At 44.0% G+C, this 27,822-nt stretch overlaps 1 protein-coding gene and 1 long non-coding RNA gene across 3 annotated transcripts; one reads left to right on the top strand and one right to left on the bottom strand.

Moving 5' to 3' along the window:
* Positions 1-497: 497 nt before the first annotated feature.
* On the top strand, positions 498-27,252 carry LOC111954759 (lamin-A). 2 transcript variants are annotated; one of them, XM_070436116.1, is made up of 14 exons: positions 498-673; positions 11,224-11,288; positions 11,982-12,346; positions 16,205-16,361; positions 16,613-16,738; positions 19,289-19,459; positions 19,701-19,826; positions 23,599-23,819; positions 25,195-25,444; positions 25,607-25,714; positions 25,817-25,936; positions 26,228-26,284; positions 26,407-26,601; positions 26,806-27,252. In XM_070436116.1, exons 3-14 carry the CDS (start codon positions 12,003-12,005, stop codon positions 26,839-26,841), a joined length of 1,911 nt encoding a protein of 636 aa, XP_070292217.1. In that variant the 5' UTR covers positions 498-673; positions 11,224-11,288; positions 11,982-12,002; the 3' UTR covers positions 26,842-27,252. The 2 variants fall into 2 exon arrangements, with proteins under 2 accessions (XP_070292217.1, XP_023830444.1); XM_023974676.2 differs by lacking the exon at positions 498-673 and having other exon boundaries at positions 11,152-11,288.
* Positions 19,584-20,839, bottom strand: LOC111954761 (uncharacterized). Its single transcript, XR_002876036.2, has 3 exons — positions 20,751-20,839; positions 20,252-20,318; positions 19,584-19,814 (listed from the first exon to the last, which is right to left on the bottom strand). It is a non-coding gene; the product is annotated as an uncharacterized lncRNA (long non-coding RNA).
* Positions 27,253-27,822: the final 570 nt, after the last annotated feature.

Raw genomic sequence — 27,822 nt, 5'->3', positions numbered from 1 at the left:
CTCCCGAAATTGACGGTAATAGAGTACAGGAGGAGTCTGCAACCTTTTTCATGTGGAATACTAATGTATCTTACCATTTCTACCGACCTGCGTGCCAATTATGGTTTTCATATGCACATTTTTGTGGAACAGTTAAATTTAATTTATAGTAACTTCATATCTCAAAATCATTGTCATGTGTTTAATCAGAATTCTAGCCAAATCTAATTGAAATAGATACAAACCTAAAGTATTGCCATTGCCAACTATGTAAAAAATTGCCTACATAAAGTAAACAAATAAAAACATTGCAGCCTGATAAATAAATATCCTGTAAATCACATTGGCTACACATGGCCTGTCTGCAACGAACTTGAAAGTTAACTTGGGTCTGGCCTGAAGCTTGCTCGAGCAAACTTGCAACTTTGTATAAAATATTCTGGGCCCTGGGGCAGACACAGCTGTAGGCTATTTGCGCAAGGGACAAGAAGTAGTGCTTGATTTGGCCAGGAGTTCACCGGAGCTGAGTTCCGGCACCTTAAATGATTTACTGCTTGAGCTCCTATTTCTCTTATAGAATATTAGCTCAAAAGTATTGTGGAGCTCCTGCACCTAAATATAAAAAGTACCAGCACCCAAAATGAGTATTGGAACCTTTTTCAGTCCAAGTCAAGCACTGATAAGAAGTAATCAGGTAGGCCTATTTTTTGACATTTCCATTGGATCAGAGCATTACATTTTTCCCTTTCACACTGAGTGGTTATCGAAAGGGATAGAGAGCTGGAAATATTTTTCTAATACAGTAAGGAACTATTGTAATTCTCAATGGATGTAAAACCTGACTTTGTTTGCTTGCTGTTTTGAGGTGAAGAAAATATTACTTTGAGAAGCATTAGTGGTGGTGCGTTAAGCCAATCAGAAATACTATCAGGTCCCCAAATGGGCACATTTATATGCCTACATTTGTGTGCAGGCCAGGTAGCCTATAGGCCTACTTCTATGTGTGCGTGTCCTTACTCAACATTGACAGGAGAGCTCCAAACAAAATACAATGACTAAATTGACAAAACTCTTATACCAACCGCCTAAGACCAAACAATCGACTAAACAATCGACTAGTCGACTAATTAGTGTCAGCCCTGTTTACGCAATCAAATCAAATCAAATTTTATTTGTCACATACACATGGTTAGCAGATGTTAATACGAGTGTAGCGAAATGCTTGTGCTTCTAGTTCCGACTATGCAGTAATATCTAACAAGTAATCTAACCTAACAATTTCACAACAACTACCTTATACACACAAGTGTAAAGGACTGAATAAAAAAAAATATATGAATGAGCGATGGCCGAACGGCATAGGCAAGATGCAGTAGATGGAATAGTACAGTATATACATATGAGATGAGTAATGTAGTGTATGTAAACATTATATAAAGTGGCATTGTTTAAAGTGGCTAGTGATACATTTATTACATCAATTTTTCATTATTAAAGTGGCTAGAGATGAGTCAGTATGTTGGCAGCAGCCACTCAATGTTAGTGATGGCTATTTAACAGTCTGATGATAGAAGCTGTTTTTCAGTCTCTCGGTCCCTGCTTTGATGCCCCTGTACTGACCTCGCCTTCTGGATGATAGCGGGGTGAACAGGCAGTGGCTCGGGTGGTTGTTGTCCTTGATAATCTTTTTGTCCTTCCTGTGACATCGGGTGGTGTAGGTGTCCTGGAGGGCAGGTAGTTTGCCCCCGGTGATGCGTTGTGCAGACCTCACTACACTCTGGAGAGCCTTACGGTTGTGGGCAGAGCAGTTGCCGTACCAGGCGGTGATGCAGCCCGACAGGATGCTCTCGATTGTGCATCTGTAAAAGTTTGAGTGTTTTTGGTGACAAGCCGAATTTCTTCAGCCTCCTGAGGTTGAAGAGGCGCTGCTGCGCCTTCGTCACCACGCTGTCTGTGTGGGTGGACCATTTCAGTTTGTCTGTGATGTGTACGCCGAGGAATTTGACCTTCCACCTTCTCCACTACTGTCCCGTCAATGTGGATAGGGGTCTGCTCCCTCTGCTGTTTCCTGAAGTCCACGATCATCTCCTTTGTTTTGTTGACATCGAGTGTGAGGTTATTTTCCTGACACCACACTCCGAGGGCCCTCACCTCCTCCCTGTAGGTAGTCTCGTCGTTGTTGGTTATCAAGCCTACCACTGTAGTGTCGTCTGCAAACTTGATGATTGAGTTGGAGGAGTGCATGGCCACGCAGTCATGGGTGAACAGGGAGTACAGGAGGGGGCTGAGAACGCACCCTTGTGGGGCCCCAGTGTTGAGGATCAGCGGGGTGGAGATGTTGTTACCTACTCTCACCACCTGGGGGCGGCCTGTCAGGAAGTCCAGGACCCAGTTGCACAGGGCGGGGTCAAGACCCAGGGTCTCGTGCTTATTGACGAGTTTGGAGGGTAGTATTGTGTTAAATGCTGAGCTGTAGTCGAACAGCATTCTTACATTGGTATTCCTCTTGTCCAGATGGGTTAGGGCAGTGTGATTGCGATTGCGTCGTCTGTGGACCTATTGGGGCGGTAAGCAATTTGGAGTGAGTCTAGGGTGTCAGGTAGGGTGGAGGTGATATGGTCCTTGACTAGTCTCTCAAAGCACTTCATTTGAACGGAAGTGAGTGCTACGGGGCGATGGTCATTTAGCTCAGTTACCTTCGCTTTCTTGGGAACAGGAACAATGGTGGCCCTCTTGAAGCATGTGGGAACAGCAGACTGAGATAAGGATTGATTGAATATGTCCGTAAACACACCAGCCAGCTGGTCTGCGCATGCTCTAACTTCCGGCGCCGACAGAGATGGCCGCCTCGCGATCCTAGGAAACTATGCATTATTTTGTTTTTTAATGTGTTATTTCTTACATTGTTACCCCAGGAAATATTAGGTTTTATTACATACAGTCGGGAGGAATTATTGGATATAAGAGCAACTCACCAACATTATGACCAGAAATAGGATTGCTCCAGCAGCGCCTACAGTGCCACGGTACTGTTGGCTTTGGGTAATGTGAGAGGCAGTGGATAAAGTTAGAAGCTAGCTAGTTGTGGACACAAGCTAGTTGTGCTAGTGCAGCCTATCATGTAATGCCTGGACTGCCAGATAGCTAGCTCAATACATTTGTTTATCAAAAGTATCTAGAGGATTTGTGAAACGGATTTGTTTATACTTTCGCTAAAACCTAGCTTTTACAGTGCCTTCGGAAAGTATTCAGACCTCTTGATTTTTTCAAAATGTTGTTAGGTTACAGCCTTATTCTAAAATTGATTAAATATTTCCCCCCCCCTCATCAGTCTACAAACAAAACCACATAATGACAAAGAAAAAACAGGATTTTAGATTTTTTTTCAAATTTCCTGTTGGAAGGTGAACCTTCACCCCAGTCTGAGGTCCTGAGCGCTATGGAGCAGGTTTTCATCAAGGATCTCTGCACTTTACTCTGTTCATTGATCCTGACAAGTCTCCCAGTCCCTGCCGCTGAAAAACTTCCCCACAGAATGATGCTGCCACCACCATGCTTCACAGTAGGGATGGTGCCAGGTTTCCTCCAGATGTGATGCTTGGCATTCAGGCCAAAGAGTTCAATCTTGGTTTCATCAGACCAGAGAATCTTGTTTCTCATGGTCTGAGAGTCTTTACGTTCCTTTTGGCAAACTCCAATTGGGCCGTAATGTGCCTTTTACTGAGGAGTGGCTCCGTCCGGCCACTCTATCGTAAAGGCCTGATTGGTGGAGTGCTGCATGAGATTGCATCTGACTCAGTTTCCCTACCCGAAAACATTCAATACCGTAAAGTGTTGTCTATTCGCGTACGCAAATTCAGGTGGAAACTGAAGAGCTGATGGCTTGACAGCATTTTGCAAGTGTCGGCTGACTTGACCGCAGTTTATGACTGCACTAGGTTATGGAGAAAACCACATGAGTACATGCATCCATCAAGCCACATGTCAACATTGCAGGCTGGTTGTGGTGGTGTGATGATGTGTTGTGTTTAAAAGGCACACAATGGCCCCCTCGATAAAAGTGGAGCAATGTTTGAATGCAACAGGATATCTGAACATCATTGCCAAYCAGGTGCATCCCTTCATGGCAGCAGTGTACACAGTGTACATCTGCAAATAGATTTTTGCCACAAGGCTAGGATTGTCCAGGAATGGTTCCAGGAACATGACAGTGAATTCAGTTTACTATAGTGGCCTGTAGGGATTAATATCTTCCCGACCATGTGAAGGGAACCTTGGGAGAGGTGAGTGCTGAGAGGGGTAAGCCAGGACGCTGTAACCATGGATGAAGCGATGGTAGAAGTTAGAAAACCCCAGGAAACGTTGCAGCTGCACTCTGGATGTGGGTTGAGGCCAATCTACCACTGCTCTCACCATCTGTATATGTGCTGCAGCGATGACGTATCCAAGGAAGGAGATAGTGGAGTGATGGAACTTACACTTCTCCGCTTTAATGAGAAGGACTTGTCTGACGTGGAGGAAATGTTTTTGAGCTGACCGGGAAAAGACCAGGATGTCGTTGAGGTACACAAACACGAACTGGTTCAGCATGTCCCGGAGCACATCGGTGACCAGGGCCTGGAACACCGCGGGTACGATGGTCAGCCCGAATGGCATAACTACGTACTCATAGTGCTGAAGGTCCAACTTAGAGAAGATGGTCGCTCCCTGAAGAGGTTTGAAAGCCGAGGAGCTGTGGTAGAGGGGCATTCTTTTTACCGTGATGTCATTATGGCCCTTGTAGTCAATACATGGGCGCAGGTTTTTGTCCTTCTCCACATAGAAGAACCCTGCGCCGGCGGGGGAGGCCAATGGGCGAATACTCCCTACAACGAGTACGTTTTCAATGTACTCTTCCATAGCCTTGGACTCCGGACCCGACAGAGAGTAAAGCCGCCACCGAGGGGGTGTAGTGCCTGAGAGAAGGTCAATAGTGCAGTCGTAGGGTCAATGCGGAGGGAGAGCGGTAGCATGGGCCTTGTTAAAGACCTCCCGGAGGTCCAGATACTCCGCGGGAATGGGGGAGAGGTCCAAGGCTTCTTTCAAGCCTGCAGGGAGATGTCCCGGGGCAGGCTGGGCCAACTTGAGACAATGAGCATTGCAGAACGGGCTCCAACCCACGATAGCGCCAGTAGCCCAGTCGATCAGGGGATTATGCTTCTGGAGCCATGAATATCCCAAAACCATGGGTACATGGGGAGATTCGATGAGCAGGAACTGCATACACTCTGCATACTGTGATTCCCTGATACTCGTAGATTGATAGGAATCGTATTGCGGGTGACTCGGCCAATATAACGCCCCCCGTCCATGGGAATGGAGAGGGGCTGAGTGGTGACACCAAGGTAGCATTGATAAAGCTTTCATCAGCCCCAGAGTCAATGAGCACTCGGAGTGATTTGGCCTGCTCACCCCATAACAGGGTAGCATGGAGAAGGGAGTATTGGGAGATAGGAAAATCCCTGTACAGCTCACCAGAGTACTTGTGCCTACTGATGAGCCTCATCAGGTGGAAATATAATGTTCTGTAGTCCCGTAATACAGACAGCCCCTGGTGTTCAGTCTGCGTAAACGTTCATCGAGCCCTCCCCAGTAGCTTGGGCTCTGGAGGAGGTGAGTTGACCGCCCTTGGCGGTTCCCGTGAGCACTTGGGGGACATCGGAGTTTCTCGGAACTGCCTTCCGGGTTTTCCGGGATTCTGGGAGTCGAGGTGGGAATCGAGGGCGAGCGAAGGCGACGGGACAGATTTCCTCTCCCTCCTACGTTTTCGTAGCCGCCCACCGATCCAGATGGTCAAGGCTATGAGGGAGTCTAGGTCCATGGGCAACTCCCAGGCTGCGAGCTCATCTTTGATCACCTCCGATAATCTGTGAAGGAACATGTCGTACAATGCTTCCGGGTTCCAGGCACTCTCAGCCGCCAACGTGCGAAAATCCACCGCGTAGTCTGCCACACTATGGGAGTCTTGTGCTGGAGCAGTTTATGAGCAGCCTCTCTCCCGTACAACGGAGACTTGGAACACCTTCCATACTTCCGCCACAAACTCCTCCAGACTGAGGCAGACGGCAGACTGTTGCTCCCACACCACCGTAGCCCAGATAAGTGCTCTCCCGGACATCAGCGTCATGATGCATGCTATCCTCGAGCAGTCCGAGGGGAACAAAGAAGGCTGCAGCTCGAAGACAAGGGAGCACTGGGAGAGAAAGGCCCGGCAGATTCCAGAATCTCCAGCGTAATGCTCCGGAGGATGTAAGCAGGGATCTTGGGACACTGGAGTAGACTGGGAATAAGCACTCCTGGTGGCGGGCCTGCTGAAAGTCTGGAGAATGAATGGTGTGGCTTGCTGCTTTGTAGAGAATCCGCTGAATTTCTCCAGCAATGTATCGAACGCCTGGTCATGGCATTCCACCAGGGTAAGGAGTCCCTCCATAAGGCATTGCAGTAACTCCTCGTGTCTTCCAATGATGTCTCCTTTCTGGGAGCCAACTTGGAATCAACATGGGCCAGCATACCTGTGGAACTCTTTCGACACCTTTGAAGGAAAAAGGGGGTTCAACTCAATATTAGGAGGGTGTTAGAAGGTGTTCCTAATGTTTAGTACACTCAGTGTATGTCTTTGGGCCTGGACCCTTTACTGCCGACACGGAGCCCCGCCGATCCATCACGACTGGTCTGCCGACGTAATCGTCTGAGGTGGTCTCAACAGGCTCTTCCGTTGCGATGTCGCCGAAGGCCCATCTGCTAGGACCGGCCCGCTAGTTGTCTGAATCGCCGTGTCTCCAGCATGCCTAGCGTAGTAGCGACTACTGAATCGGCTCCCTGACTCACCTATTGCTACTCATTGGACCCTATGATCACTCGGCTTCACATGCCTCTCCCTAATGTCAATCTGCCATGGCTATTGCTGTTTTGGTTAGTGATTATTGTCTTATTTCACTGTAGAGCCCCCAGCCCTGCCCAAAATGCCTTAGATAGCCCTTTTGTCCCAACCCCCACACATGCGGTGAGCTCACTTGGCTTAACTGGTGCCTCTAGAGACAAAACCTCTCATCGTCACTCAATGCCTAGGTTTACCTCCACTGTACTCACATGCTACCATAGTCTTGTTTGTACATTATGCCTTGAATCTATTCTTCCACGCAAAGGAATCTTCTCCTTTTACTCTCTGTTCCGAACGCACTAGACAACCAGTTCTTATAGCCTTTAGACGTACCCTTATCCTACTCGTCCTCTGTTCCTCTGGTGATGTAGAGGTTAACCCAGGCCCTGCAGCCCCCAGCACCACTCCCATTCCCCAGGCACTCTCATTTGTTGACTTCTGTAACTGTAAAARCCTTGGTTTCATGCATGTTAACATCAGAAGCCTCCTCCTTAAATTTGTTTTATTCACTGCTTTAGCACACTCCGCCAACCCTGATGTCCTAGCCGTGTCTGAATCCTGGCTTAGGAAGGCCACCAAAAATCCTGACATTTCCATCCCCAACTACAACATTTTCCAACAAGATAGAACTGCCAAAGGCGATGGAGTTGCAATCTATTGCAGAGAGAGCCTGCAGAGTTATGTCATACTATCCAGGTCTGTGCCCAAACAATTCGAGATACTACTTTTAAAAATCCAACTTTCCAGAAACAAGTCTCTCACCGCTCCCGCTTGTTATAGACCCCCCTCAGCCCCCAGCTGTGCCCTGGACACCATAAGTGATTTGATTGCCCTTCATCTATCTTCCGAGTTCGTACTGTTAGGTGACCTAAACTCGGACATGCTTAACACTCCGGCCATCCTACAATCTAAGCTTGATGCCCTCAATCTCACAAATTATCAAGGAACCTACCAGGTACAACCCTAAATCCGTAACCATGGATTTAAATACACCTCTGCTGTCTTCAACCAGGATCTCAGCAATCACTGCCTCATTGCCTGCGTCCGTAATTGGTCCGTGATCAAACGACCACCCCTCATCACTGTCAAACGCTCCCTAAAACACTTCAGCGAGCAGGCCTTTCTAATCGACCTGGCCCAGGTATCCTGGAAGGATATTGACCTCATCCTGTCAGTAGAGGATGCCTGGTTGCTCTTTAAAAGTGCTTTCCTCACCATCTTAGATAACCATGCCCCATTCAAAAAATGTAGAACTAAGAACAGATATAGCCCTTGGTTCAACCCAGACTTGACTGCCCTTGACCAGCACAAAAACATCCTGTGGCGTTCTGCATTAGCATCGAACAGCCCCCACGATATGCAACTTTTCAGGGAAGTCAGGAACTAATATACACAGTCAGTTAGGAAAGCTAAGGCTAGCTTTTTCAAACAGAAATAAGCATCCTGTAGCACTAATTCCAAAAAGTTTTGGGACACTGTAAAGTCCATGGAGAATAAGAGCACCTCCTCCCAGCTGCCCACTGCACTGAGGCTAGGAAACACTGTCACCACCGATAAATCTACGATAATCGATAATTTCAATAAACATTTTTCTACGGATGGCCATGCTTTCCACCTGGCTACCCCAACCCCGGCCAACAGCTCTGCACCCCCTTCAGCTACTTGCCCAAGCGCCCACCCCCGCCCGCTTCTCCTTCACCCAAATCCAGACAGCTGATGTTCTGAAAAAGCTGCAAAATCTGGATCTCTACAAATCAGCTGGGCTCACAACAATCTGGACCATCTCTTCCTAAAATTATCTGCCAAAATTGTTGCAACCCCTATTACTAGCCTGTTCAACCTCTCTTTCGTATCGTCTGAGATTCCCAAAGATTGGAAAGCTGCCGCGGTCATCCCCCTCTTCAAAGGGTGAGACACTCTAGACCCAAACTGTTAGAGACCTATATCCACCCTGCCCTTCTAAAATCTTCGAAAGCCAAGTTAACAAACAGATCACCAACCATTTCGAATTCCACTGTACCTTCTCCACTATGCAATCTGGTTTCCGAGCTGGTCATGGGTGCACCTCAGCCACGCTCAAGGTCCTAAACGATATCATAACCGCCATCGATAAATAAACAGTACTGTGCAGCCGTCTTCATCGACCTGGCCAAGGCGTTGAAACTCTGTCAATCACCTCATTCTTATTGGCAGACTCAATAGCCTCAATAGACTGCTTCGCCTGGTTCACCAACTACTTCTCAGATAGAGTTCAGTGTGTCAAATCGGAGGGCCTGTTGTCCGGACCTCTGGCAATCTCTATGGGGGTGCCACAGGGTTCAATTCTCGGGCTGACTCTTTTCTCTGTATATATCAATGATGTCGCTCTTGCTGCTGGTGATTCTCTGATCCACCTCTACACCAACGTCACCATTCTGTATACATCTGGCCCTTCTTTGGACACTGTGTTAATAAACCTCCAAACGATCTTACACCACTCCTTCCGTGGCCTCAAACTGCTTTTAAATACTAGTAAAACTAAATGCATGCTCTTCAACCGATTGCTGCCCGCACCCGCCCGCCCAACTACCATCACTACGCTGGACAGTTCTGACTTAGAATATGTGGACAACTACAAATACCTAGGTGTCTGGTTAGACTGTAAACTCTCCTTCCAGACTCACATTAAGCATCTCCAATCCAAAATTAAATCAAAAATCGACTTCCTTTTTGCAACAAAGCCTCCTTCACTCATGCTGCTAAACATACCCTCGTAAAACTGACTATCCTACCGATCCTTGACTTCGGCGATGTCATTTACAAAATAGCCTCCAACATGTATTCTATCACAGTGCCATCCGTTTTGTCACCAAAGCCCCATATATTACCCACCACTGCGACCTGTATGCTCTCGTTGGCTGGCCCTCGTTACATATTCGTTGCCAAACCCACTGGCTCCAGGTCATCTATAAGTCTTTGCTAGGTAAAGTCCCGCCTTATCTCAGCTCACTGGTCACCATAGCAACACCCACCCGTAGCATGCGCTCCAGCAGGTATATTTCACTGGTCATCCACAAAGCCAACACTTCCTTTGGCTGCCTTTCCTTCCAGTTCTCTGCTGCCAATGACTGGAACGAATTGCAAAAATCACTGAAGCTGGAGACTTATATCTCCCTCTCTAACTTTAAGCATCAGCTGTCAGAGCAGCTTACCGATCACTGTACCTGTACACAACCAATCTGTAAATAGCACACCCAACTACCTCATCCCCATATTGTTATTTATATTCTTGCTCTTTTGCACCCCAGTATCTCTACTTGCACATCATCTGCACATCTATCACCCAGTGTTATTGCTAAATTGTAATTATTTCTCCTCAATGGCCTATTTATTGCCTTACCTTCCTACTCTTCTACATTTGCACACACTGTACATATATTTTTCTATTGTGTTATTGACTGTACATTTGTTTATGTGTAACTCTGTTGTTTTTGTCGCACTTCTTTGCTTTATCTTGGCCAGGTTGCAGTTGTAAATGAGAACTTGCTCTGAACTGGCCTACCTGGTTAAATGAAGGTGAAATAAAATCAATAAAATAAACATTCAGTGTGCAATCTTTCTCACAATTTGATTACATACACTAGTTTATTAAAACACATATCTTTATTGGTCTCCAAGTGATTGCTTTGCTTTCCTTGCTTGTAGCACTAGGGAGGACTTGGCTAGTTATTTCCTCATGTCTATGAGTCATAGCTACAGTGGCTCTCCACCACAGTCTGCAGAATTCCATTGCCTAGTTATTATGGCTTTACTGGAACTAAATATTGCCTTGAAATAATCATCAATGTAACTACCCATTTGTGTTTTTAATCACATTGTTTGTGAGGGAGCACAGTTTTGGTAGTTTGGGGTTATATTGAAGTGTTCAGCTGCCACGAATAGGGATGACTTCTGACTGCATAGCCTACTATCAAATATGACATGTTTTCTATAACCTCGTAGTTGATATACTCATGTAGAGGCAAAAGCTGTACACCAATGAAATAAAAGAAGCATGGAATTTAATACTGACAAACCATGTTTACATTAGCACTTTTAGTGTTGAGCAATTGTTTTGCAATTTAAATGTAGCATCATGAATTTACTTGGGCAATTCAACATTCATCCTTAAAAGTCACACACACCCAGTGAATGAAGGGAGGGGAAGATAGGCGGAGCATTGAGGAAATCTCTCTCTCTCTCTGTGGTCAAATATATGGGCACTAACAGACGGATTCTCAGACAGTGTTCCTAGGCTGGTAATTCATTTACAGAACATACACTGACAACTGGAGCTATTTTCACAGTCAGAAAGACAAGTTGACCATCAGACGCTGATTTACACTTTCCCCCTTCTACAACACCTTTCAAGGTAAGTCTCATGGAAAATTGTCCTATGAAATAGAGACACAACTTATGTTTTTGGTAGAGTTGATTATCCAATTACATATCAAAGACTAGCCAACAGATAATATTTTTTTTAAATGACAAGTTAAATTATGATTAGCCTTTCTATGGCCAAAGTTTTGAATGACTAGACTCAGTTGTTTTCAAATTCCAGCAGCAGGACTTTCTTTTGGAATGTAAGATAACATTTTTACATTTTTGCATGTTAATGTCTAGCCAGCAGATTCCGACCTTACCGTTATGCTTGTTAACACTGAGCTGCACTGGGGTCGGAACAATCATGGTTAGATTAAGAGACTGCAGAGCCGGCACGAGATATGGGTTGGAAAAAGTGACTCAATGCAGGGATGGGATGTTCCACTGTACTCCAAAGTTTTACCTATATCCAAACTGATACATCGAAAACTGCAATTTTCGTCCGCACACTAGCTATTAGTTGCCACAACCGCAGCTCAGTGTAAAGAAGTATAACGGTAGGGTTGGAATCTAATGTCTAGAAAGGCCTATGGCAACAGTGCTGAGATTTATGATTATTTGAAGTTCATGATTATTTGAGTGTTTGTGATATTCATATGCAAATGACAAGTTAGTTGACTTTGATATAGGCCTAGGCCTTGTTCTGAAATTCTGACAGAAAGATCTTTATCTCCCTGTACAGACTAGGCTACCTTCACCTACCATGACGACGCCTAACCAGAATCGAACCCCCCGCGGCGTGAGCACGCCGCTCTCCCCCAACCGCATCACGCGGCTGCAGGAGAAGGATGACCTGTGCAACCTCAATGACCGCCTGGCCGTCTACATCGACAAGGTGCGCTCGCTGGAATCTGAGAATGCGGGGCTGCGGCTGCGCATTACTGAATCGGAGACCGAGATTAGCCGGGAGATGAAGGGCATGAAGGCTGCTTATGAGGCCGAGCTTGCTGACGCCAGGCAGACTCTGGACTCGGTGGCCAAAGAGCGTGCTCGACTGCAGCTGGAACTAGGCAAGGTGCGGGAGGACTACAAGGAGCTCAAGGCCAGGTACCTACAGCATCGGTGTAKATTCCAATATAAAAACCATGTTTTTATCCTATAAACCCCACCATGCAATTGATAAAGCCCTCAATTAAGAAAGATAATCTGCCATGTAGCTATTGCGCACTTCCCTGTGAAGACCGCAACACATTCATACTGTAATGTCCTGGTGTGTGTTTGTGTGTCTGTGTGTCATTAGAGTGCAGGGAGAGCGGTGGAKCGTTGATGTGCCATTCAGTTGAACTGAGTTTAGTATTATTAGACTATTAATTAGAGTAAGAATGTCTGATTACATCATTCTGTGACAGCCGGAAAAGCTAGGCACATTTTGCACATGTTTACAGAGCCAGTTGAACCTATGAAAGTGTGTGTGGTGGTTGAGCATTGTGTGATGGTTGAGCGTCGGATTCAAACTTTCCATGCCTACTGTTTCCATTCTGGAGTAGTTTGGGTTCTCTGACTCACCCAAATAGGTTTAAGATGTAAAAGTTATACTGCCACCATGTCTCCAGTGGTTATATAACAACCCTTTGCCTACTGGGGAACCAACTCAAGAGCATGCATTGACCACGTGAACGACTAGGTTTCAACGGAAATTTTGTCTCTCTGATTAAAAATGTCATCAAATATACAGTTTCCTAAGATCTGAACAGATCCAGATGTTTTACATTGCATCTCTATTCTTGTGGGCACTGGGATGCTTGAATGCCTTTTGAAGACGTTGTTCTGATTCTGATTAAAGGCTTGTTTGTCTTTGACCTCAAATACAATTTAATCAGGCCTTAAGGTCATTTGTATTAGCCTATAATGTATCACTTATCATGCATGAAAGAATTACGCTGTTTCTGTGCTTATCAGTAGCATATACACTCACCGGACAGTTTATTAGGTACTAGTCTAGTACCTGGTCAGAGCCCCCTTTGCCTCCAGAACAGCATTTTTTTTCATTCGTCTCACGCTGTTGGCGGTAGCCGCACTCTATTCAGCTTCCCTGCACGCCAGGTAGGCGACGTGTTCCCATTTTGAACAATTTCATATATCTGAAGGTACGAACTACCATCCCTAGTACAGGGTCGGTGCCCCCTTTGCCTCCAGAACAGGCCTGGGAGGAGCAAATCAAGTGCACTATAGGCCTACCAATGGCCAATCAGATGGCTCAGATTATCGTGTGTGCAGTAATGTAGCAGGCGTAAAAGATTGCTACAGCAAAGTTGATACTGTGAGATTTCTACACTTAAAACCATGACTAGAGACARACTGTCAATGAATACAGCAAAGAGCTGCTATTTTTATGAGTGAGTTCATGTCAAAGTTTTTACTCAGCACTGTCAACACTTTCTATTTAACACTTTTATAAGTCATAAAATGTGCGTTCTCCCTAMTTCCACTCGCGCTACAACCAGCACTGCAGGAGGACCGAGCATGCCCCCATTCTCATCGACGGGGCTGAAGTGGAGTAGGTTGAGAGCTTCAAGTYCCTTGGCGTCAACAACACCAACAAACTAACATGGTCCAAGCACACCAAGACAGTCGTGAAGAGGGCACGACAAAACCTATTCCCCCTCAGGAGACTGAAAAGGTTTGGCATGGGTACTCAGATCCTCAAAAGGTTTTACAGCTGCACCATCGACAGCATCCTGACGGTTTGCATCACTGCCTGGTATGGCAACTGCTCGGCCTCTGACCGCAGAGGGTAGTGCGTACGGCCCAGTACATCCCCGGGGCCAAGCTTCCTGTCATTTAGGACCTCTATACCAGGCGGTGTCAGAGGAAGGCCCTAAAAATTGTGACTCCAGAAGACTCCAGCCACCCTAGTCATAGACTGTTCTTTCTGCTACCACACGGCAAGCGGTACCGAAGCACCAAGTCTAGGTCCAAGAGGCTTCTAAACAGCTCTAACCCCAAGCCATAAGACTCCTGAACAGCTAATCAAATGGCTACCCAGACTATTTGCATTGCCCCTCCCCCCCCCTTCTACTCAGCTGCTACTCTGTTATTATCTATATATAATCACTTTAATAACTCTACCTACATGTTATATTACCTTAACACCAGTGCCCCCGCACATTGACTCTGCACCGGTACCCCCTGTTTATTGCGCCGCTATTGTTATTCTTATATCTCTTATTTTCTTAAAACTGCATTGTTGGTTAAGGGCTTGTAAGTAAGCATTTCACTGTAAGGTGCTGTATTTGGTGCATGTGACAAATACAATTTGATTTGCTGCTATAATGAATGTTTTGGAAAGTGTATCGATAGGTTTGCTTTGTTGTTGTTATTAGCGGCTTGGGAAATGTTTAATACCGAGGAATCTTTCACTTTCTCTGGTCATAGGAGTAACAACATTAATTTGTGCATGAGGCAGAAAAAAATGCGGTGCGACTCAAGCTTCACCATCAGCTGGATGAGGGTGTCCATTTTGGTTATTGTCAGCGGAGGAAAGGGAGAGTGGAGGGACATTGAGAGGTGGACCCTCTGCTGCCCTCTACCTCTGCTGAGCTCAGACTGACTATCAGCTCCATCAGCCCACTAAAATTTTCAAAAGCTAATTATTCAAATGTATGCTCACTCAGCTGTGCCTCACAAGTAATACAACAACTGATCTATTACTTGTGTGATCATATAGCCTACCTCCAAAACATTGTCTGAGAAGAACAACAATGCATTTGCAGGGGAATTGACAGCAAAGCCAATAGGCGGTGATAATATTTTGGGCCTAAAGCCTACTGCACAAACCTCATTACTACAGTACTGTTTTGTGCATAGGGTGGCCGTTTCTGAGATACTGGATCCAGCGTGCCTGGCACGGATGATTGTACCACACTCAAAGTCGCTTAGGTCAATAGTTTTTCCCATTCTAATGTTCAATCGAACAGTAACTGAATGCCCTTGATGCCTGTCTGCCTCCTTTACATAACAAGCTATGGCCRTGACTGTAGGAGCAATCCATTTTCGTGACCTAATGAAACTGTCCGGTGACTATAGTTTGCCTACACACACCCACTTCCTACGCCTTCTGCATGTGTCGAATGATTACGGTTTTATTTTGCAAATACCTTAATTTTCCTCATTGCTCAATGCAGTTTGACTGCAACCATCAAATAGCTCCCATCCCATCCTACTATACAGCATCCAAGCCCAGTGACTAACACTTTCCCATTTGCTTTCCAGTCATCATGTCTCTGTCCCAAATGGCACCCTATTTCTTACAAAGTACACAACTGTTGACCATGGCCCATAGGGCTCTGTGAAGGGAATAGAGTGCCAATTTGGGACACAACCTAAATGTACAATACGTGGCAGTGTTTGGAGTGTTCCACTCCCCGCTTCCATTATTTTTTCATAAATATTGAGATGGTGGCAGCCTTGTGTTTGGCAAAGGCAGGCCGGGTTTCCATGGCAGCCTCTCAGCCAAACAAAGACGGTTGTGGCTTGTGGCTACCATATGCGTCACAGTGGATGGATACAGATATAACTATGACTCATAGCACAGGGCTGGAAACACCCCCACCCATTCCCAGGCTTTCCCACCTTTCTCCTCCAGGCTTTCATCTCCCTAAAATAGCCCAAGGATACAGCTGTATGAATGAGAAAAAGGAACTGTTGGAAAAACAGTTCTACATCTACATGATTTATTTGTTGAAGGGATAATCAGTGTAGGTAATCAAGTCGGTGTAGGTATTCTCTTGTCACTGACATTCTCTCTTTCTGTAGCAATTGAGATTGGGGACGAGGTTAGTGTACGGATAAAATTATATATTTTTAATTGTATTTATATAAAAATCTACTCAACACTCCAAGAGACTGCTCATCATAATTATGTTCATACAAACCAGTGATTCCAGTGAATGCATGTCTCCTCAGGAACACAAAGAAGGAGTCCGACCTGGCGGGTGCGCTCCTCCGGCTGAAGGACCTGGAGGCTTTGTTGAACTCTAAGGATGCATCCCTGACCACTGCCCTGGGAGAGAAACGCAACCTTGAGGCAGAGGTCAGGAACCTAAAGGCCCAGCTAGCCAAGGTGAACTCACTCACAATTTGTCTGGTTCTCCAAGACACTATCAATCCCATTCACACAGCTATTGTCCAACACTATTGTCCCAATATTGCTTTTGTGAGTCACTGACTTTTTTCACTCCAGTTCATTCTGACTCAATCTCTCCATCTTGACACTGTTATCTCTTCTCATTGTGTGCATGCTTGTGTGTGCTTGCCTACATGTGTGTGAATGCCATACCCTAACATCTTATTTCTCTTTCTGACTCGGATCAGCTGGAGACCAGTCTGAGCGATGCTAAGAAGCAGCTGCAGGATGAGATGCTAAGGAGAGTGGATGGAGAGAACCGCATCCAGACAGTAAAAGAAGAGCTGGAGTTCCAGAAGAACCTCTACAAAGAGGTCAGACTGTCTGACATTGTCACTACTGTTACCATGATGATGATAATCATAATTTTAAGACTTTTTAAGACCTCCATGACTAGTTTGCAGTGAAACTAGTAGTAATCATTATGGGTCAGTAATGTTTCTCGATTAAGATTTAGATTAAACAGCTACTGCCCCTAAAAAGCTACTTCTTTTGTTTTGAAAACAGCCGATGTTGCATCGATATGAGACAGAAACATTTGTTATAGTGTTAAAATTGATTACAAAGTGTAAATAGAATCATTTTTGTCATAAAGTCAGTCTCGTACAAAACTCAAGATTTGCGAGATAGGAAAAAATGGTATGTCACGTAATGAAGGGTTCCATAACAGTTTTCCTTGGGTTAGGTTTATGTCAATCCTGCCCACATGCCCACAGCTGGCAGCACCCAAGTCATCATCAATTAGGAGCGCAGCTGCACATGACCCCATCATAATGCCCAAGGTTAATTTGGTTTGACATTYAATATCCTTATGGGGCTAGTTATTAAGAACCATCAATAAATGACACGGTGTACATGGGATAATATTTGAAAAGGTTAATAGCTCCAAATTTCAATGTCTTAAAAACTTCAAACCAACTATAAATTGTAGAAATTCATATTGAAAGCATTTAATGAGGCAACTACAGCTAATTCGCCAGCTAAAGGTAATTGGCTAAATTAAAAGCTTACCATATGCTTCCCATTCGAAACATGTCGCACATACACTACCGTTAAAAAGTTTGGGGTCACTTGGAAATGTCCTTGTTTTTGAAAGAAAATCAAATTTTTTGTCATCAAATTGATCAAAAATACAGTGTAGACATTGTTAATGTTGTAAATGACTATTGTAGATGGAAACGGCAGATTWGTAATGGAATATCTACATAGGCGTACAGAGGCCCATTATCAGCAACCATCACTCCTGTGTTCCAATGGCACGTTGTGTTAGCTAATCCAAGTTTATCATTTTAAAAGGCTAATTGATCATTAGAAAACCCTTTTGCAATTATGTTAGCACAGCTGAAAACTGTTGTTCTGATTAAAGAAGCAATAAAACTGGCCTTCTTTAGACTAGTTGAGTATCTGGAGCATTTGTGGGTTCGAATCACTTCACTCAACGAGAGATGACTAGTTTTCGTTTTTCACTTGAGAAATACTTTACCAAATATCTTAGCTATATGTTCTTTTTCTATTCTGCCATCAATGCTCCTTATAGGACACATCACTGCACTCTATACTTCTCTGTAAACTAGTCATCTCCGTATACCCGTTGCAAGAACCACTGGTTGATGCTGACAAAACCCTCTTAGGCCTCACTCCCCCTATCTGAGATACCTACTGCAGCCCTCATCCTCCAAATACAACACCCGTTCTGCCAGTCACGTTCTGTTAAAGGTCCCCAAAGCACACACATCCCTGGGTCGCTCCTCTTATCAGTTTGCTGCAGCTAGCGACTGGAACGAGCTGCAAAAACCACTCAAACTTGACAGTCTTATCTCCATCTCTTCATTCGAAGACTCAATCATGGACACTCTTACTGACACTTGTGGCTGTTCGCGTGATGTATTGTTGTCTCTACCTTCTTGCCCTTTGTGCTGTTGTCTGTGCCCAATAATGTTTGTACCATGTTTTGTGCTGCTGCCATGTTATGTTGCTACCGTGTTTTTGTCATGTGTTGCTACCAAGCTGTGTTTTCATGTGTTGCTGCCATGCTGTGTTGTTGTCTTAGGTCTCTCTTCATGTAGTGTTGTGGTGTCTCTCTTGTTGTGACGTGTGTTTTATCATATATTTACATTTTTAATCCCAGCCCCTGTCCCCACAGGAGGCCTTTTGCCAGGCCATCATTGTAAATAAGAATTTGTTCTTAACTGACTTGCCTAGCTAAATAAAGGTCAAATAAAATAAATAAATAGACTAGACTGGGCGCGTGCGTCCTCATGTGTCATCGCACGCATGTTGATTTTGTCCATCCACACCAGACATGATCAGGACACGTAGGTTCAAAATTCAAAACAAACTCTGAACCAACTATATTAGTTTGGGGACAGGTCGAAACAAATTAAATATTCATTGACATTTAGCTAGCTAGCTTGCTGTTGCTAGCTAATTTGTCCTGGAATATAAACATTGGGTTGTTATTTAACCTGAAATGCAACGCGGGCTGTATGGTCAGCATGTTAGCCCTCAAAATAMATGTCTGATTTCTTGATTTATTTCCTGAATAGTTTGTGGAAGTGTTTCTGGCTATGTTGTTACTACAGTGGCTCGAGGGACAAACAACAGTAATGTTGTCGCTTTATTTCTCGTTATTCAAGCGAAGGACTTCAGGGAATGTGTGAGCACAGGTGTTCGTTTCGCCTAGCCGAGTTCTACTAGAAGCAAACCAAACCTATGTATGCAGAACACCTTTACTGTGTACTGTTTTGGCAGAGTGAATGTACAAACGCTTGCCATTGAGAATGATTTTGAATCCAGGAACAGGCTTAATCTGAGTCGGGGAAACGGGTCCTTAAGATTTAGTTTTGTTGGTAAATCTCCTACAGGAGCTGAGAGAAACGAAGCGACGCCACGAGTCTTGCATGGTGGAGCTGGGTAACGGAAAACAGGAGGACCTTGAGAGCAGGCTGGCCGAGGCCCTGATGGAGATGCGCTCCCAGCACGAGCTACAGATCAAGATGTACAAGGATGACATAGAGAAAACCTATACATCTAAGGTAGCCCATCCATCGGATTTTGAGGTTGAGAAAGAGAGCTTCATGATGTGCAATGTGCCTGCTAGTAGTATATTCAGAAAGCTGTAGGCCAACATGCATGCTACCATTTGAGAGATTTAAGTGATTGATTGAAGTACATTTAATCAGCATAGTTAAGGGATGAAGAGCATCAGTTTAGACGACCACTGATTCTGGTCCCCATGCTCCCAAGGACTGATGCCCTTTTGTTGTTCTCTGCCAGTTGGAGAATGCCCGTCAGTCTGCTGACAGGAGCAGCCACCTGGTGGGGGCAGCCCATGAGGAGCTGCAGCAGACCAGAGTACGCATCGAGTCTATGTCTGCCCAACTCAGCCAGCTGCAAAAACAGGTACAGTATTTGTTCAGGTTTGTCAAAACAATAACAAGTTATATACACATGTGCAACCAAAAGATTCCACAGTTCATCTCGGTTACCCAGAAGTGAAATTATCTCGCGAAAGTTTGTCATTTCATGCCATTTAACAATTGTGATTACCTTTGTGGAAAGGAAGGAAGCTAAGTCTCCTCCATCGCAAACTCTCATCCAAACCCCTCTTTTTCGCTAATTTCACCCGTGTTTATCATGGCCAAAAAGCTACTTTTTGTTAGTGGAAACCATTTATCATCCACACAGACTTAAAAATCACTGCACTAGTTAAACTCCGCCTTCGCACAATCCTGATTCGTCCAAATAATCAATGAAGAAAACCCCAAACCAGGAACTACTGCTGCTCGTAATCACATAATTGTACGTGAGGCTTGACAGATTCTCACCGTTTCATCTCTCCACGAGATTATTCCCCAGTAAACATCCGGTGCTGCAGCGCGCCATAATTGCTAGCTAGATCCAACCAGAAAACGGAACAAATTACTAATATACACACATTGACTTGTTAATACCAGATCCACTAAACAAAATCATCAGACAACATTTATTTCCTGTATATTTTCTGTTTGCTCTGGTGTTTCATTTGGCTAGCACAGCAAATAATATCACTGGAGCTAGCGTGATGTGAAGGTAGAAAAATATCAGTTTACATTGTTAGCCAGCTAGCTAGATAAATGAATTTCTCTCACGACAGCCAACAAAGTAACTATGTAGCTAGCATATAAATTCAATGTTTGACTGCCACAATATTTACATCGTAAGTTAGCTAGCAGCAGTAATTACCCAACTATCAACCCCTCTCCCCCTAATCAATCTGTCACTCAGTTCTTCGTCTGCATCCTCCAAAACACAACTATATTTTACTCAGGTGTATTGCCCACTTACTTTTTAAAGTAACAAACTGTAGTTTTAATGAACCGCTAGCTTGTGCTAGTCATGTATTATCAGCCTCACGTTACAAGACCTAGTTAGTGGTGTGTTTACAGTAAAGCTGAATTTTACAGATGCTAGCACTGACACCTTGTGGGGCTAATGTTGAACTGCATATCATCAAGCCAGGATGGTACATAACATTAGTTTTATTTCAAGCAACATATTTGGTGATGTATTTTGAAGTTAAATCAACTTCACTAGGGTARATTTTGGATGAAAAGCGTRCCCAAATTAAACTGCCTGCTACTCAGCCATAAAAGCTAGAATATGCATATAATTAGTAGATTTGGATAGAAAACACTCTGAAGTTTCTAGAACTGTTTGAATGATGTCTGTGAGTATAACAGAACTCATATGGCAGGCAAAAACCTGAGAAAAAATCCAACCAGGAAGTGGGAAATCTAAGGTTTGTAGGTTTTCAAGTCATTGCCTATCGAATATACAGTGTCTATGGGGTCATATTGCACTTCCTAAGGCTTCCACTAGATGTCAACAGTTTTTAGAACCTTGTTTGATGCTTCTACTGTAAAGGAGGGGGGAATGGGAGCTGAATGAGTCAGCGGTCTGCCAGAGTTGCATGAGCTGACCACGCATATTCACGTGAGAGTTAGCTTGCGCTCCATTGCATTTCTACAGACAAAGGAATTCTCCGGTTGGAACATTATTGAAGATTTATGATAAAAACATCCTAAAGATTGATTCTATACATCGTTTGACATGTTTCTACGAACTGTAATATGACTTTTCGTCTGAACTTTCGCCTGGACCTGCCCGCGCGTCGTGAGTTTGGATTGTGAACTAAACGCGCGAACAAAAAGGAGGTATTTGGACATAAATTATGGACTTTATCGAACAAATCAAACATTTATTGTGGAACTGGGATTCCTGGGAGTGCATTCTGATGAAGATCATCAAAGGTAAGTGAATATTTATAATGCTATTTCTGGCTTTTGTTGACTCCACAACATGGCGGATATYTGTATGGCTTGGTTTTGTGTCTGAGCGCTGTACTCAGATTATTGCATGGTGTGCTTTTTTATTTTATTTTTTATTTTAAAATCTGACACAGCGGTTGCATTAAGGCGAAGTGGATCTAAAATTCCATTCATAACAGTTGTTTCTTTTAGCAATGTTTATTATGAGTATTTCTGTAAATTGATGTGGCTCACTGCAAAATCACCGGATGTTTTGGAACTACTGAACATAACGCGCCAATGTAAACTGAGATTTTTGGATATAAATATGAACTTTATCGAACAAAACATACAGTGGGGAGAACAAGTATTTGATACACTGCCGATTTTGCAGRTTTTCCTACTTACAAAGCATGTAGAGGTCTGTAATTTTTTTTATCCAGTTGGATAAACACTCCAAACAGCCTACCCGACCACTCGGAGGCGTCCACATGCTCCTAAAGCACACCGTCCCTTGTTTTGTGTCACATTCCAATGGGGGTGCTAGATTGACAGTTCACACAGTCTGCTCTGCTGACTGCTGAGGTTGATGCGGAGAAGGATGTGTGAGTGTGTTGCACGTTAGCTAGTTGACAGGTGCTAGGCTATTTCTCAATTCATCCTTCCACAATTTCTCTCCTCCTTCTCAAAACCCATTGGAGAAGGTCAGAAGGGTAGGGACCTTGTACCTTCTCATCCAATACAATACAGGTGAGGAAATGGGATGTGAGGAATCAAGGAAAGACAAAGTGAGACAAAATCCTAGTAACCATCGTGTGGTGATGTCACCCACCCTTAGACCTAAAGTACTGTTATCCTAGCCCAACTAGGATAATGGATGCTGGGTTGTGGGTATGAAGTGCTGTTGTAGACAGGGGTTAAATCCCAGGTCAGCCATACAGGGATTGTTACACCCACACCGATGATCAAGGACATCAGCTGCAAATCTATGCAATATCATCAGACAAATTGAGAGTGAGTGACAATCAAATGAAACAGACAAACAGGGAATGTTAAATGACCATAAAATACACTATACTTAATTCAAAGAATCAACACTTTATTTCATATCATACAAAGAACGCCTGTGTAAATGGTTAGTGGGTTCAGACATCCATCTTACTCCAAAACAAGAGAGAACTGAATAGTTAAATGAATAGTGTCTAATACAAATAATTAGCAGAATGTCAGGTGTTAGGGCTGGGCTGCCTTACATTTATTTGGAAAATTTCTTCTCACAAGCTCTGCAAGCAAGAATGTTAAAGAAAATTATATTTAAATGTACTTTACCAGTTGTCTATGCGGTTGGTCCTTTGGATAATTGCATCAACTTTTCAAAGTGCTGGTAGTGCTTTCAGATGATTTCTATCACCTGATGCATTCGTACAAGATGAAAATACATGCATGAGACGCATGCCTACTTCTAGAGCTCGTGCAACGTGTTTACATGGTTCTGCACGTTTCAGGTGATAGAAATCTGAACGCTCTTCCAGCGCTTTGAAAAGTTGATGTAATTATACTTTCCTGTAGACATATTTTCTCACATTCCTACCTGCAAAAGGGCCAACCACACAGACAACCATTAAAGTAAGTTAAAATGTAATTTTATTCAAGGTCGGTAGGGGAAACTTTTCCAATTTAGGCTATTCACTGCGATGCTTCTTTGGGAAATCTATCAATTTTAATTTTGAAAAATAGATTAGTTCCCGGTTGCAAGGAACATCCGACCCTGACCTTGAGAAAACAACTAGACTAAGTTAGCTAGCTAGCTTAGCTGTTCAAAATGTGTATACCCTGTCAATAAGTAAGTTGTACCCATTTCACAAGAACCTTTCCGCACATTCCAGTTGGCAGCCCGTGAGGCGAAGGTGAGGGACCTGGAGGAGGCGTTGTCTCGTGAGAGGGACACCACGCGCCGTCTGCTGGGGGATAAGGAGAGAGAGATGGCTGAGATGAGACAGAGGATGCAGCAGCAGCTCGATGAGTATCAGGAGCTGCTGGATGTCAAACTGGCCCTGGACATGGAGATCTCTGCCTACAGAAAGCTACTGGAGGGAGAGGAGCAGAGGTATACTGAAGACATAGACATATGCATTTTATAGTCACACATACAATACTTGTAAAATAGGGCAGGGTTAAATCTGTCCTGATAGCTACGCTAGCTTGCTGGTTTTGATATTGAATAACTACAAGGCTAGAGCAGTATGGATGCCGTCTTAATTGGCTAATCACCTCACCACCATGAACCATACACTGGTACTTTTTAGGGTTCTTTAATGAACAACTGTAGGATGTGGTTTTACAAGAAATAGAAAAAGGAACATATTATAGGACACAATAATATGTGATTATTACTATAAGATGCATACAGTATAAAGGCTTAACCAGATAAGCTTACTACAATTTGCTATGTTAATGTAATGAAATAAGGCTTCACACAGATGTGAATACAATACTGACTTAATATGCCGTATGTAATAGGCTTCCATTACATCTAAAATATAATGCAGTGTAGGAGAACATGAATCACAATAGCAGAATACACCTGCAGTCTATACACTGCTACACAATACAGTTCTAGTATGCTAACATAGACGGTAAACTATAAAGTGGCACGCAAGGACACGTGACCACTACAATGTGCAATAACTGTGTACTGACCATGAAAATGGTGGACAGAGCGAGAGCGCTCACTAACACAACTTAAAACTGCTATCGCTAATAAGCTGCCGCAGTTACCAGCAGGCTGTACAATGTAAACAAACTCTGACCACGATAATAAAAGGACATAAATATTCTTATATCTCAAGCATAAACATAACTGCAATGCACTGTGTGCATGATGCATAGAAAATAGTTAGCCTGGCTAACTAGCTAGTTGCTAGCAATGACGATACATAAGCAATTACAATTTGGAGGCGGGACTTACAACACACAGGCTAAAGAGAATGTCTCTGATTGGATAGAAATTTGGTGGTGATTGACTGATGATCTGTCGGGTATTCTAACTAAAGGGACGAACTAGAAATACTCCATCTGAAGGCCTTTTCTACATTTAAAAAAACAAACATTTTTAAGTCATTTAGCAGACGCTCTTATCCAGAGCGACTTACAAATTGGAAAGTTCATACATATTCATCCTGGTCCCCCCGTGGGGAATGAACCCACAACCCTGGCGTTGCAAGCGCCATGCTCTACCAACTGAGCCACACGGGACCACGGGACCACTACTAATGCATATTGTACATTTTTACATACTGACAAAACACATGTACTTACTCACAGGGCTACAAACAGTCACATGTGGCACATACAGTATTAAAAAGTACTGTATACACAGGTCAGAAGCACAAATACATGTCAAATTCAGACATTCACAAATTACTCTTGCTCTTCTCCCATCTCGGTTGTTAAAACCCATGGATCAATTCTACTCCATCCAGGCTGCGTCTGTCCCCCAGCCCTCCCTCCACACGAGTGACAGGAAGTGGATCAGGCACCCGTACCGTCCACTGCAGTTCCTCTACCAAGAAGCGGCGTCTCAACAACACCGACAGTGAGGCCTCAGGCCTGACAGGAGGCACAGTGGCGCGAACACGCATCACCCAGCAGGCTTCTGCCAGTGGACGTGTCACTGTGGATGAAGTGGACCTGGATGGGAAGTATGTGTTGCTCAGCAACAAAGCAGATGAGGTGAGAGGGGCTTGTTTGGCATTTTACACATTAAAGTCAGTTTGTTTTCGTATTAGGTTGATAGGATGAGGCTGAAGAGTGACATTTACAAATCTATTGCCACTGCTTTAGCACTTTAATTAGGGATTTACAGTAAATCCATCCTCTACATCACTGCCACAGGACCAGAACCTGGGAAACTGGCAGCTGAAGCGACAGATGGGCTCCGGCACCCCCGTCACCTTCAAGTTCCCCCCTAAATTCACCCTGAAGGCTGGACAGAGGGTCACGGTAAGGGTATCTGAAAAGCTCCAACTACCATTGTGCTGAACGTAGTAATTTTATCTGTGAAAAAAAATGAAAATACTTCTGAATGTTCTTTTGGGGAATCAGATCTGGGCATCTGCAGCTGGCGGCAGCCACAACCCCCCTTCTGACCTGGTGTGGAAGACCCAGACCTCATGGGGCAGTGGAGACCACTTCCAGACCACTCTGATCAGTGCCAACGGAGAGGTGGGCACTCACTGTTTATTTATTTATTTGACATTTATTTAACTAGGCAAGTCAGTTTTTAGAACAAATTCTTATTTTTAATGGCGGCCTATGAACAGTGGGTTAACTGCCTTGTTCAGGGGCAGAAAGGCAGAATTTTACCTTGTCAGCTCGGGGATTCAATCTTGCAACCTTTCGGTTACTAGTCCAACGCTCTAACCACTAGGCTACCTGCCGCCCACAAAACCATGCCCCCACAAACATGTTCATATTATAGTTTGTGACACGCAACGGATCTCTCTCTCTATTCAGGAAATGGCTATGAGGAAGGTGACCCGCACCCTATTTGACGAGGATGATGATGACATGGTGAGTGCAATCAAATGCCAATTGAGTATGAAAAGGGTGTGACTTCGGACTTTGGCACGTCCATAAGGAATGCAGCMAAATGAATGTGTGGCTATTAGATATATCTCTGACGCCCCCTGCAGATGGCCCATAGCACATGCGGAGGAGATGGTGAGTATAACCTGCGGAGCCGGTGTGGCTCCTGTGGCCTGCCCGCTGACAGCAAGTCCAGCGGCGGCTTCTCTGTGTCCTCCGCCTCCCGCTCCATCCGAAGTGGGGGCATCGCTGAGGGTCTCCTCCCACACTCCTATGTTGTGAGCAGCAGCACGTCTCGTAGGGTAGGTCCTATAAGTCCCACAGACACACAGCATTTTTAGTCCCTATAAGTAGGCCCATTTGAAATCTACACTTCATCTGCTGGAAAGCACACAAACCTGTTTAATGACACAGAACTCTGGTTGTATAATCATTGAGCTATTCAACATATTAAGATATTTTGCACAACAAACAGTGTATGTTAAAAAATATATCTCATTTTTCAGAGTGGATCTAGAATGGAGAACTGCCCCATCATGTGAAGCCTTGAGTTCTAACTGGTGCACATGGACTCCATTTCATCTCAATTTTATATATATAAATATATATATATAAATATATATAACTTTTTTTATACTCTTTATCCAATCAAGTTTTTCTAACTTTATACATTGTAATACATTCAGACATGCACATGTATTGTATTTGATGTATGTTTAGATCCAGACAGAGCACAAATAAAGGTTAGATTAATTTGTTGGCATGAAAATTTGATTTAACCACTAGTGCCACTGCCAGCTATATATTTTCCCAATGGATCCCTGCATGTTACAGTATGCCTCCAGTCTGATCTGGAACACATCTTGCTTCTATTCAGGTCACAATTAATAAAATAATAGAATAGAATAACTATGCATGGATCAATACAATTGCCTCATGTTGTTTTAATGGTGTATCTTTGTTCTTGTGGTCTCGTTTTGTTATTCAATGCTGCACATTGTATTGGCTGTTTGTACAAGGAAGATGGCGCTGACAGATATGGCAGCTCTGCTTCTAAGTCCTAAGCAACTTTGCAGTATTTCTTTTTTGTGTGTGTTATTTCTTACATTATTAGCCCAGAAAATTATTTGTGTTATTACGTACAGTCGGAAAGAAATTTGGATATCAGAGCAGCGGTAACTAACCAGCATTACGAACAGGAATATGACTTTCCCGAATTGGATTCTTTGTTCGTACCCCCCAAGGCAATTTAACTTATTTTAGAGGCTGCTCCAAAACACTGTCGGTGGAGAAGAGGTATTCGGAGTGGACTTCTAGTCTGCTTCCAAGTATATTACTCGCTAATGTTCTGTCTCTGGACAATAAAGAAAAYGAGCTCAGGGYGAGGATCTCCTTCCAGAGAAACATCAGGGATTGTAACATACTCTCGYAGTACATTGTGCAGATAGGAAAAATAACTCTCTCGGAAGAAGAAAGGCAGGGGTGTATGTTTCATGATTAACTACTCATGGTGTGATTGTGAT

This window comes from Salvelinus sp. IW2-2015, linkage group LG30 (assembly GCF_002910315.2).
Source record: "Salvelinus sp. IW2-2015 linkage group LG30, ASM291031v2, whole genome shotgun sequence".
NCBI classification, from domain to species: Eukaryota; Metazoa; Chordata; class Actinopteri; order Salmoniformes; family Salmonidae; genus Salvelinus; species Salvelinus sp. IW2-2015.
This window is presented reverse-complemented; position numbering and strand designations above follow the sequence as displayed.